General features: G+C 32.4%; 1 protein-coding gene across 1 annotated transcript in view; it reads left to right on the top strand.

The window, feature by feature from the left end:
* The window catches only part of Mical (Molecule interacting with CasL), a 237,842-nt gene that overhangs the window by 120,607 nt on the left and 104,280 nt on the right, over positions 1-12,955 (top strand). Inside the window, exons 21-27 of the mRNA XM_080171110.1 lie at positions 1,173-1,284; positions 3,400-3,473; positions 4,566-4,650; positions 6,019-6,077; positions 8,005-8,128; positions 11,287-11,360; positions 12,391-12,480. Coding sequence (XP_080027236.1) covers positions 1,173-1,284; positions 3,400-3,473; positions 4,566-4,650; positions 6,019-6,077; positions 8,005-8,128; positions 11,287-11,360; positions 12,391-12,480 — 618 coding nt within the window. The remainder of the gene's footprint in view (positions 1-1,172; positions 1,285-3,399; positions 3,474-4,565; positions 4,651-6,018; positions 6,078-8,004; positions 8,129-11,286; positions 11,361-12,390; positions 12,481-12,955) is intronic.

Here is a 12,955-nt window from a genome sequence, read left to right as displayed (position 1 = left end):
TAAATTTATTATTGTAGCGTCTTTTCATTGAAAACGATTCATTTATTTCTATTTTGATATGAACAATTTGTTTTGTTAAAAATGTCCGCTACGCCTCATGTTAATAATGCTTTGTTAGTAAAATCAGAAACACTTTCATTAGCATATTAATGTTATCTAACTAATTTATTCATTAATTTGTTGGAATGCTTTGTGGATTTTGGGTAGAAATTCGCAGCTGTTATTATTGATTAGATTTTGTGAGAGCAACTCGTCATTGAAAATATTTTACATCATCTGAAGTTGAGTTATGAAGTTAATAATGTACACGCTTTCAGTTCTGATAGTAGACAGTTCTAATGCCATTAACATCACCTACATTTAACTACTAGATTCCAATTATTAGTATAGATTAAAGTAAGCCATCTGCCATACTCATTGTAGTATTAGGTACAAGCTCTTTAAAAAAGCGGGTCTTACATATGAATTTTCTATCTGATATTAGGACGCTCACATTCCTTTGCATCATATGTTGTTTATGTTTATGTTTATGTTTATGTTTATGTTTATGTTTATATAATTCTCAGGGCCCCTAATGGAGCATATTGAGAATATTAGGGAATCATCAAAACATGTTAATTTTATCACAGTTATAAGTTCAATCAATAGAATATTCATCACAAAAACAGTTTTGTTAAAAGTCTTTAATGTTTGTCATATTCTTTCTTGAAAATGTACAGGTTTCTTGCAGATTTTACGTTGTCTGGTAGATTGTTCCAAGATCAATAACTTTTTTTTATACATCTGTATTGACACGTTTTTTCTTCAGGTTAAGTGGGTTGGCAGTTAGTCTAGTAACTCTTTCTGAATTAACATTTGCTCTTGTGAACCAAATATTTTCTTCTACTTTGTCAACTTTGTTGAGAATTTTGTAATCTTGAATCATGTCAAATTTGGAACGTTTGTCCTCCAGCGATGATCTCATCCCTTTTTCTGGTCTAATTTCTAAATATGCCGAAAATCGAAAAAGATGATACATATGATTTTTAGGTTTCTAAAAACTGATCCTTTGATAAAAAGAAGCATTTTGCTTTACTGTGCCATAGCGCAATGTAACACTAAAGCCAACACAATAAAAAGATCTTAAATAACAATAATATACTCAAACAACTTAGAAATGTTTTCTTTTTCAGAATCTTAAGTCAGACGACACCCTCCAACACGTGCAAGAATTTTGCTACCTGTTCTCTGGATCCAACCACCAGATATCCAACAGTCAATCTCAAACTAGTGCTTCCATTTCAGGTATTCGTTTTAGAGTTCTTGTCAGCTATCCTTCTTCTATCCTAATTCACTGAGAATCAAATAAAAAGCTAAATTAACATTGGAAACTAGTAACCAAAATATACATCTATAATTTATATATTTAGTACAATCATCAAAAATGAATAGCTAAGTCTAATTATTTAGTTCTTAGTGTAAAGATATACAACTATAGAAAAACAAAATTATTGGTTTTATTTTTTTTACATCTTGTTGGCAAAATTTTCTATTTTTCAATCACAGTAAGTACGATATACATACTGCTGTCAACTAGGATTGGGCCGGATAACCGGATAGTTTCAATATCCGGTAACCGGCCGGATATCGAAAATGGCCGGATATTTCATTTGGTATCTAGCTAAGCGTATTTCTCATTTTTTATCTGTTGTTCTACACTAAAATTTATCTAAAGATATACTATTTTACATACATGAGGCCTTTTGTAGAAGTAAATTTTATAATGAATAAGTTGGTAGGTAGGTATTCAGTTACCTTTCCATTTAAAATCAATTACATTTTCAATTCAATATTTCAATTGATTTCAATAAAGTGTTTGGAACGAAATTGTAATTACATCATAAATTTGATTTGGGATAATATTGCTGAAAGAAATAACATTGACCAAAAAAAGAAATAGGAAAAATCTAAGTTTAAGTTTAGCTTGCAGAAAATCAAGTATCTGGAAGTTTTAACTTTGCCTGGTATAGGAAAGGATACTTAACTTGCTCTAACTAGATACCATTTATACCTTCTTTAGTTATATGGGGTCCGTTAATTGTCCAACTAGCTGACGCAAGTTACAACTAAGATTAATCTTTTTTATTAATATAGAAATTATTTATTAAACTAAAATCAAACACGATTCTTTAGTCTAAAATACACAAATTAAACCCTTAATATTTTGATTATAATTATAATGATCCGTCGAAAACGTACTAAATTACAAAGCCATTACGTGTGAATTATATAAAGGTACAACAAATGCACATAAATGTAATATAAACTCTTAAATTCAAATGCATATATTCAAATTTGCATTCCAAATTTATGTTTCTTTGAATGTTACTTTTTTAGGTGACATTATCCTCATATAAAAGTAACAGGATCTGTATTTGTACCATAGGATCTCACTAACCGCTGAACCGATAGGGATCTTCTTTACAATGTATCTTCTCATGTCCTGGGAAGGTTTATATCTATTTTAGGAGAAGGTACCACCACTCTCCAAAGAGAAATCGCCCAAATTTACCAAAAAATATAAACAAATTATATGGAAAGATAAATGACTCGGAAGAAAAATGTTTTTTTTTTTTCCAACCTAACTGTTGTTTTCTTATTTCCCTTGCGGGGTATTTGGCTGTTTTTGGTGGTGTAGAGAGTTGTAGACTCCTGTCAGGGGGTTGTACGTGGTGAGGACCCATTGATTGAATGTATTTATCAATTTAAGGGGGGGGGGGGGCGGGGGTTAATGCAACCATCTCGTAATCAATGTATAACTGGCACTTAGAATTCGATTTTCGACCTGAAATTTTGCATGAGTAATCCTTGGTAGGTCTATTTTCCCTAAATCGAACAAAAAATTTAAGAAGTAAAGGCTACCGGCTGGCGGCTCAGCCGTTTAGCCATTTTTGGCAATTTTGAAGGCAAATTCATCACAAAACTTATCTCCACATAATACTCTTTCTCGCTCTAAAACGTTCTCAAACGGTTCTAGTCGGTAGTTGCTGTTACTAGAAATCTAAAAATGTTTTTTTGTATCATTTCACATGATTTAAAGCAAAAATATGTTTCAAAAAATTGATTCCTACGTAATTTATGACAGATTTACCCTAAAAATAGCCAAAAACGGCTAAACGGCTGAGCCGGTAGCCGTTACTTTTTAAACTTTTTGTTCGATTTAGGGAAAACAGACATAACAAGGATTACTCATGCAAAATTTCAGATCAAAAATCGAATTATAAGTGCCATTTATACACTGATTACGAGATGGTTGCAATAAACCCCCACCCCCCTTTTGTCAGAGTATTCTGATATTATTGGCTCAATTGGTTAAATTATTTATACTTTGCTCCTACCAACATAACAGTTTTTGTTTAGGTGACCCATCTGTACGACACAGATAACCCCACCCACCTCCAGCCTCAGAATGTCCTGCAAGATTCTACCCCCAGGTTGGATTTTTTTAGACGTAATGCTTCTAAAAAATAATTGTTTTTTAGTAGCAAAGCTACTTTAAACTCACGTTGTCTGTTCGTTTGTGTGTAGCGCTATTTGGAAAATTGGATTTTCTCTGCTGCTATTTAAGATTGACTGCTGATTTTTTAAAAAAAGATATTCCTTTACATAGAGAACCCAGAATATATCTTACTCTGTCTGTCGGTCCGTCGGTTATGCCACCAAAAAGTCATAAAAGTATAGGTAGGTATACATGTAGGCTTTGTGTGCATCTAAGTCCTAACTTCAGAAAACCAGGGCTACAACAACATGAAGTGAAGGCTTTGTGAATTTCTTCTATTCTTGTATGTTCTTATTATTCTCCCTCCCTTTTTTTATGAATATTTGCTCTATAATTTACTTTGTCAGTATGTCAATCCATGATTTTTTGTGCGTTACTTTTGGATTTTGTAATTTTCTTTTTTTTTCTTTTTCCAAATAAGACTTAAAAGATATTTGTAAAAACTTAATAACATATAAAATATGGTGTTAAAAAGTAAAAATAGTTATAAAATATGAATATTTTGCTTTTAAAATATTTAAATTTACCTTTTTTAATAACGGATAATAGAGATTTGATAACAAATATTAATACAAAATTTTATAATATTTGGATACTTCTACTCTTTGATCTTTTTATAGTTGGATTTGAAGATTATATTTACTAGACTTTTTTAACAAATATTTATGTGATATTTAAAAAAATAATTCTTTAAAAATAATGAATAAAAATATAGACTTTTTTAACAAATATTTATGTGATATTTAAAAAAATAATTCTTTAAAAATAATAAATGTAGTAGCATAAAATATATATAGCAAATAGTTTTCTTTTCTTTAGTAGCGACTCGGCTGTGTTTATATTTCCGACGTTATTTAAAGACCTAATTGAAAGTCGACACAGAGTCTCCACCTCGTGGGTAGAGTTAAATATACAAATAGATTGTGCTTTCTCTATTCTTTAATTTAATGAACGTCTAACCGTACGTAAATATATTGTCAATTTGACAATATTCGGAGGTTACTCAAAACCGAATATTTTTTTATAGGAAGAAAAAGCGCAAGAATTCCCAAGTTAGCCCGGGAAATCTTTTGACCTGGATCCAGAAACAAATTGAGCCCTACGATATTCAGGTGAGCTTAAACAAATGGGTGAAACAATTAATTTATTGATGTGCACAGTAGGGTGGGAGTCATATATATGTATGATAAGCCCCATTCAAGTTTCAAAAGTGACTTGGCTCTTATGGCTGCCGGCGCGCGGGGGTTATAAATAGTACCCACCCCCTTCTAAAACCAAAAATTTAAATTCCTTCAAACACAGGCATGTTGCATATCAAAATGACCGCATTGAAATGCTGATTGCGAATCTGAAAACCGGTTTGATAAATATTGCTCCTAGTTCGAATAAGATCTCAATATGTACCTAAAAACAGCTGATTTAGTCAAAATTGTTCATTTTAGAAGGTTATTTGAAAATCATTTCAGACTGAATCAATATTTTTTAAAACGATTTTCAGATCTGTAATCAGCATTTCAATGCGGTCATTTTGATATGCAACATGCCTGTGTTTGAAGGAATTTCAATTTTTAGTGGGCACATTTTATATCCCCCGTGCGCCCGTTGTTTTTGGATTAAAAAACCCTCTTTCAAGTTTTACAGGGTTTTATATTGGCCCAGTAACCCTTGCCAATGTCTACTAATGTGAAATTCCAAAATCGACCCACCCTAGTGCACAGGGTCCTCCAGGAGGTCTGGGTTGTGCAAAGCCGACTCGAAAATTTGGACCCACCCCCCCTTAAATAACCCCAGGAGTGTGGATGTATCCCCTTACATCTCCCTTCTGCACGCCACTGAATGAATTTAGCAATTTTAATCGATTAATTTAGGTTATTTTTTCTTGTGTATTTCTATGAACACTTCATGGTTATGATTTGAACAATCATGCAAAAGATTTAAATCGATTAAAACTTTTTTCTCGTATTCATTCGAATACGGTGGATAGGAACCGGTTCTCATTCATACGAAAAAACTATGTCTAGCATCGTATTATATCCAGCTTTCTACGAATATAAAAATGTACAATCAAAAGATAAAAACCAGTTTTTTAGCCGGTGCCTTCGGCATCTCGGGGCTAAAAAAATAGTTTTAATCTTATAATTGTACATTCTTTATCCGCGGAAAGCCGTTTAAATAATACGATGCGAGAAATAACTATTATCCTAATATGTTATTTGTAAACTCTTTGTTAAAGTTAAAGTACATATAAATTGGAATTTCCTGTAATACTTGATAGTATTGCAGATACTCCATAAGTAGAGTCGGTACATTCGTAGTTCGAAATTAAAGATAAAGGTCTGAGTTTTCTAGTGTAGATTTCCCTTTTTTCTTTTATGATTTAAATATTTGCTTTTCAACCTAGAATCTAGATAATTTTAAATATATTCATAATTAGGTAATATTAACACTTCAATTAATTAATATACATTTGATTGTTTAAGGCCCCAGACATGAAAGTTTGTTTTCAAAATGGACTTATTCTCTGCGCTGTTGTGCACAGGTAAACTATTTCTTAAGGTGGATGTCTATCTGTAAGTCCGTCCTTGTTTCACTCACAAACTCTATTTTGGCTTTACTGTGTTTGAAGCGAGGCAATAACTCGTTGATTGCTCGACCATTTTTTGTAAGTCTTTACTGTGACTGTTGAATGGTAAAGGCATTATTCTTGCTCTTTCTATTGAAGTCATGCGACTTACAAGGAATTATACTTACTATTTTAACTAACTACTAGCGATTACGCCCCCTAGAAGCCTCTAGGGGCACTTGAGGAGGGGGGAGTCGAATTTGATAACCCAATTTCTTATTTGAGATTTTAAAAGACAAATTTTAAAAAATATTTTGGGGGGTTGAAATTTTTTTTTGAAGAAAATAGTTATAAACCTTCCCGGGACTTATGAGAAGCTAACCTGTTAAGGAGAACCCGATCGGTTCAGCGGTTAGCGAGATCCTTCGGTACAGACACACAGACAGACACACAGACAAACATCCTGTTACTTTAGTATAAGGATGACACAGTGTTGTCCCGAATCGAATACGAAAGAAAGCCGACATTCTACCAATGCCGCGGGTTTCAAGTCTTCCAAAAGATTAATGGCTTAGGACGAAACATTCGATTTAAAGACAAATAACGAAGTCACTTTAAGTATTATTACAAAACCTATTTAGATATTTTAACCCATTACATTATAATTATATATATAATTCTATGTTTGTGTAAGGGGGGGGGGGGGGTTTAATGCAACCATCTCGTAATCAGTGAGCAAATGGCACTTAGAATTAGAATTTCGATCTGAACTTTTGCACGAGTAATCCTTGGTAGGTCTATTTTCCCTAAATCGAACAAAAAGTTGGAAAAGTAACGGCTAACGGCTCAGCAGTTTTGCCATTTTTTGGATATCTATAGTACAAATTATTCACGAAACCTTATTCTTGTTGCCACTCTAAAACGCTATCAAACGGTTCTAGACGGTAGTTGTTGGTACTAGAAGTTTCAATAATGGATATTGCTATTAGTTAACATGAATTAAACCAAAAATATGTTTTAAATAGTTGATTCCTACGTAATTGATGATGAATTTACCCTGAAAATAGGCAAAAAAACGGCTGAACGGCTGAGCCGCCAGCCGTTACTTTTCCAACTTTTTGTTCGATTTAGGGAAAATAGACCTACCAAGGATTACTCATGCAAAAGTTTAGATCGAAATTCGAATTCTAAGTGCCATTTGCTCACTGATTACGAGATGGTTGCATTAAAAAAAAACCCTTATTTACAGAAATAGATGAAAAGTTGAAGATAGTATAATTTCTCGTATTCATTCGAATCCGGTGGATAGGAACCGGTTCTCATCCATACGAAAAAAAACTATGTCTAGCATCATATTATATCCAGCTTTCTACGAATATAAAAATGTACAATCATAAGATTAAAACCAGCTTTTTTAGCCCGTGCCTTCGGCACCTCGGGGCTAAAAAAAATGGCTTTAATCTTATATTTGTACATTCTATATCCGCGGAAAGCCGTTTATAATACGATGAAAGAAATAACTATTCCCACAATTCAATTATTTTCCAGTTGAACATGGATAAAGTTTTCTTTTCTGAAGAATATTGGACAATTTACCTTAAACTTAAAGTAGACCACAAAAAAAAACTGAAACATGACTACAAACAAATGCATTTCATGCTTAATTTAGATTTTCTTACGGAGGGGGTGGAAGAGCCCCCCTGTAGTTTAGAATCATGTTTTTAAAGTTGAAGAGCCCCCGGTTGGTGGGGAATGTTGTGATCCACTTAGAGATTTAAGGGAATATGCCTATCAAATATTTTAACTTTTATCGACATTCATTGATTCATTGTAACCCAACTGAACAATAAGTCTATTTGTGTAACCTTCTCATGAATCCTTATATATTAAGTTACTATTTCAGGTATCGGCCAGATCTGGTCCACTGGGACTCCTTGGATGCCACCGCCAACATGGAGAACATTCAGTTTGCCTTTGATATTCTAGAACAAGAACTGGGACTTCAACCAGTTATTACGGCGGCAGAGGTATGTTGATAGATAGTTATAATTGTTGATAGATAGATATATTATTTGCATTTTCGCAAACCTTACGTGTTTTCCTTTGGCATTAGAGTCACAGAGGGAGGAGACATTTGAATGTAAAATTTTACTCATACCCAAGTTTCATAAACACGTTCTCTAATTCGTTGACTTTTAAACTTTGGGTACTTTTATTCCTATTTGTACGAAATAGTAGTGTCAAAACTTTGAATTATTTTAATCTAGAGAGGATCGAAGGTATTTTTAGTCCATTGTCTTTTCCCTGAAGGTCCCTGCTTAGAATTGGAGTGTTTTTTTTTATTTTTTGTCCTGAACATATTTTTCTTTCTTCTTAAAGTACAGTTTGTATCATATTTATTGCACAAAATATGTCGGGTATAAGAATAATGTTTCAATCTAGATTTTTATAGAGAAATAAATATGATTAATTTCTACAAAACTATTGTGGTAAGCCGAACGTTTCAGCTCACAGGGTTGCGAGTTCGAGTCCAACGAGCCTTGGCCTTGAATTATTCTACCAAAACAAACTAGCAGGATTTAGTCATACAGAAATTATATATTTAACTGAATAATATTTACAATGAATGTTTACTATATATATACAACAGATTATAACAATGGTTAGGTTTGAAGGGGGTGTGGGACGCAAGGGCTTAGCTCCCGGCGGTAGACAGGCTGTGGGGGCAGCTGTGGTAAAAGGGGAGGCAGCGCCTCCCGGTTGTATAATCGCGTGAGGGGCGCGTGATAGCTGCGTGTTTGAGCCCCTCCCCACATTTAGGCAGGCCAGTTTGACCGCTGGATAGCGGGGTCAACATCGGTCATGAGATGAATGGTGATATAATAAGATTAGTGCAGAGGGTTTGTTATGATAAGTCACAGCGTAGCAACTCTGTAAACTGCCTGTCCGTCTGGTTGTCGTATTACCACACTATCATAATTTAGCATGTTGTTAAAAAGAAAAATTATTTAATATTTAAGTCAATAGGTAAATATAGGGGCAATTTTATCCAAAAGTAAAAACTAAAAATAATGAAATAAGAAGGGGAAATTGTTTGGTCAAACAAACGGGAAAGGTTGAAAGAGGATTGAAGAATGCATATATACAAAAAAAGATGAGATGAAAAGAAAGAATAGTAAAGGTTGTATATTTGCCAAAGGAATGCAACCTTTAAGAGTATACAGACAGACCGACCTTCTAAATTTGAAGCCTGCATGCATTTTTAGTTTGTTTTTTATGAATCTTTCTTTTTTTATCATTGTTTTCATATCCTTGATACGCGAGGAAAAATATAATTAACAATATCCCTTGCTATTAGAGCCTTCTACCCTGGCCTCCCCCCTTACAAGTTTTAGTTTATTATTTATAACGATAGTTCAGGGATATTATATAAACCAATACCTATTCATGAATTATATCTGATAAGGAATAGAGTGTTTAACTGTCAGTCTGTAATGATGAAATGATATGTCCTCCTTTAAAGTGAAGCTCCTTAAAGGTCCTTAAAGTTCTATGATTGTATTGATAAATTTTAGCGAATGTACGAAAATTTCTATGACTTACCTATGTATTCAGAAGAACAACATTTTTTCTGAATTTTTCTCACAGTCGTTTTGGAAATCTTAGCGGATATACAGACAAACAGACAGACAGACATATAGAGTATATATGTTGCTTTGTTATACAGGATAGGGACCGGATCAGAAAGCTTAACTCATACAAAAAGAGATTTTATTGTGTAATCTTCTTTGATGCATTTCTTTGGATTAAAACATAATCTTATATTCTTTGGTTTTTATCATAGTCCTGCCACTCTATAGGCATATTGTTTGTTGTCGGTCATGCATAATATTAATCATATTTGCTCCATGGGATTGTAACAGTATCTCTTCCTTATTTTTTTCATAACTAGCGGCTAGGCTCCAAGTAGCCCCTAGGGGCACTTAAGGTGGCGGTGCAGGGGAGGGTAGTCGACCCCCCAAAAAATTTCAATAGTTTTCTTTTCAGTAAAACAAGGATGACAACATCTATAAAAGCGAAGCACTGAAACTGTAGGACAAACGGACAATAACATTTGTTTATTGTCTGAACTGAATAATCAAAAAATAAAAGTATAAGAGTCAAAGCAAAATTGTAAGTAAATTTGTTGAAAAACTGCTTCATACAGGATAATGTTTATGGAACATACTTACATTTTTAGGACTTGATTATAGAGTTGCTTCGCTTATAATATTGTTCTTTGTTGTCCCAGGAATCAATATACCAAAAATCAGATTAAACGGATAATTAGATCACATAAAAATTTGTTGTTAAAAAGGCAGAAAAATCAACATGTTAAAAGTGGACGTGCGGACATTCTGGTAATGATGTTAGAGTTGCTACGCTTTCTACATCGTAACTAACTACTACAGGAATCATCATGTAAAGTTTGAAATCGATAGGACAATTCTAACATGCCTAAATTAACGAATAAAAGCTATCTATCTCGGACGGACGGACGTACGGAAGGACGGACTGACCCTAATTATAGAAAAGCTTCGCTTTTAAAAAATAGAGGGTGATTTTTTCCTTGGTAGGATGGACAAACCCTGCCCCCAAAAATTATTAACCTTACCTGGACCTGTAAGAAGCTTCACTGTATAAGAGAACCTTATTGGTATATCTTGGATATCCTTTGCCACAGACAAAAAAAATCTTTGACCTTATCAGCACTTTCATTTGCTTTTTAAATCACAATTTATATTTTGTTTCGTTTCTATTGTATGAAATTGATCTTGTTCAATCAAAATAAATATATGAAAAAGCATGTAATACAAATTAAGATTTTTAGATAATTATGAATTGATTACCATAGTAAAAAATATAATCCTGATTTAATAACAATGGATAGGTTGGCTGTCATCTCATATCTTACTGCTCCTAATCAAAGGTGTAACATTAGTAGTGAGAGTAGAAGGAATGCCTTGGTACAAGCAACTCAATACCATGCAGTTAGAACTTCCAGAGTAGTGAAATTTAGGGGTTAGTTGATTCTAATAGTGAGGAATTAATGAAGTTTAGATAAGTATACCTAGCTTTTTTATTAGTGTATAGCTTGTTATTGCTGCGCTACTAATTTTCTTGTTATTGATTATCTTTTTTTTAGTTGCAAGATAAAGATGGAGAGGTGGATAGGTTGGCTGTCATCTCATATCTTACTGGGGTTTATGAATTATTCAGGTGATAAATAGATAGATAATTAGATAAATAGAAAGACTGTTATATTTTATCTTTTATTCAAGTGATGTATAGATAAATAATCATAAGATAGGTTGGATGTTATCTCATATCTTACTGGGGTTTATGAATTATTCAGGTGATAAATAGATAGATAATTAGATAAATAGAAAGACTGTTATATTTTATCTTTTATTCAAGTGATGTATAGATAGATAATCATAAGATAGATTGGATGTTATCTCATATCTTACTGGGGTCTATGAATTATTCAGGTGATAGAGAAATAGATAGATAGAAAGATTGTTTTATCCTCTTTTTTATTAAAGTGATGTATAGATAGATAAATAGTTAGATAGGCTGTTATCTCATAACTTACAGAGGTGAATTCTTAAAAATTATTTGCCTCATTAAAATCAGTTTGCCCCACTAAAATCAGTGAGGCTCGCTAAAAATTTAGAGGGGATAATTTTGCCTCACTAAAATTTTAGTGGGGCAAACTGATTTTAGTGAGGCAAAAGTTTTTTAAAGAATTCACCTCTGGTTTCTATGTTATTTATGTGGTAATTTTTTTTTATAATTCTTGTTTTGTTAATGAATTTCACATGAAAAGAATAAACAAATTACCTAGCATTAGTTTAATTCATATATTTGAAAACCTTTTACCATTGATTAAATTTTTAATCCAGTAAAATCGCATTTGAAAATTAGAAATTAATTAAAAGTACTTCTGTAGAATTTAATTTAAATTGAAAGGTTTTGTTTTGTGAATATTTTTAAAAAAAAATAATGAATATTGAACAAATAAAATTAGGTTATTAGCAAAGCCAAATTTATTTTATATTTAGGATCAAATTTCATTTTTATTTTATTATGTTTCATAATAATTTATTTTATTTGTTTCCTCAAAAACTTTTCTTGAATTTTGATTGAATGGTTCTAAAATATAAGACTATTTTAAAATGGCGGCTATTTAAATAAAACCTTCAACTTTTTATTTTTAACATGATATTAATGATGAATTTTATTTTAGACGTGAAATTCCGCAGACACAAACTCAAGAAGAGGGAGGAATGCAGAATATGGATGATTTGGACGACAGTGTGTATTATCATAATCATAGGTATATTAATAGATAGATTTATATATATACAGACACAAACTCGAGAAGAGGGAGGAATGCAGAATATGGATGATTTGGACGACAGTGTTTATTATCATAATCATAGGTACATAGATAGACAGACGACAGGCAGTTAGTCAGTCAGACGGACAAAAAAAAAGCAGAAAAAAGTTAGATAAATTAAAAGATTGGTGTATAAATGAAAAAAAATATTAAAACTACAAAAACACCTCTATACGGTAAGAGAATTATTTAGATAGTGTTTAAAGAAAAGTAAAATTTTATTATTAGATACCTAATACCTATTATTTTTTCTTATTGCATCAGGTGCTGTTCGCGGTAAAATGTTGTTGGAATTGAATAGATTATTCCAAAATTAAACTAGAGTCTTTAAGGCTACAAGCGTCCAAACGGCTGAACGTAAACGTTTTGTCATTAAAACCGGCAAGAGTAGGCCTACAACTAAATACCTTTA

This window comes from Acartia tonsa, chromosome 9 (genome assembly GCF_053477335.1).
Source record: "Acartia tonsa isolate MP-2025a chromosome 9, ASM5347733v1, whole genome shotgun sequence".
NCBI classification, from domain to species: Eukaryota; Metazoa; Arthropoda; class Copepoda; order Calanoida; family Acartiidae; genus Acartia; species Acartia tonsa.
Note: the sequence above shows the minus strand (reverse complement) of the source record. Positions and strands in the feature narration are given on the sequence as shown.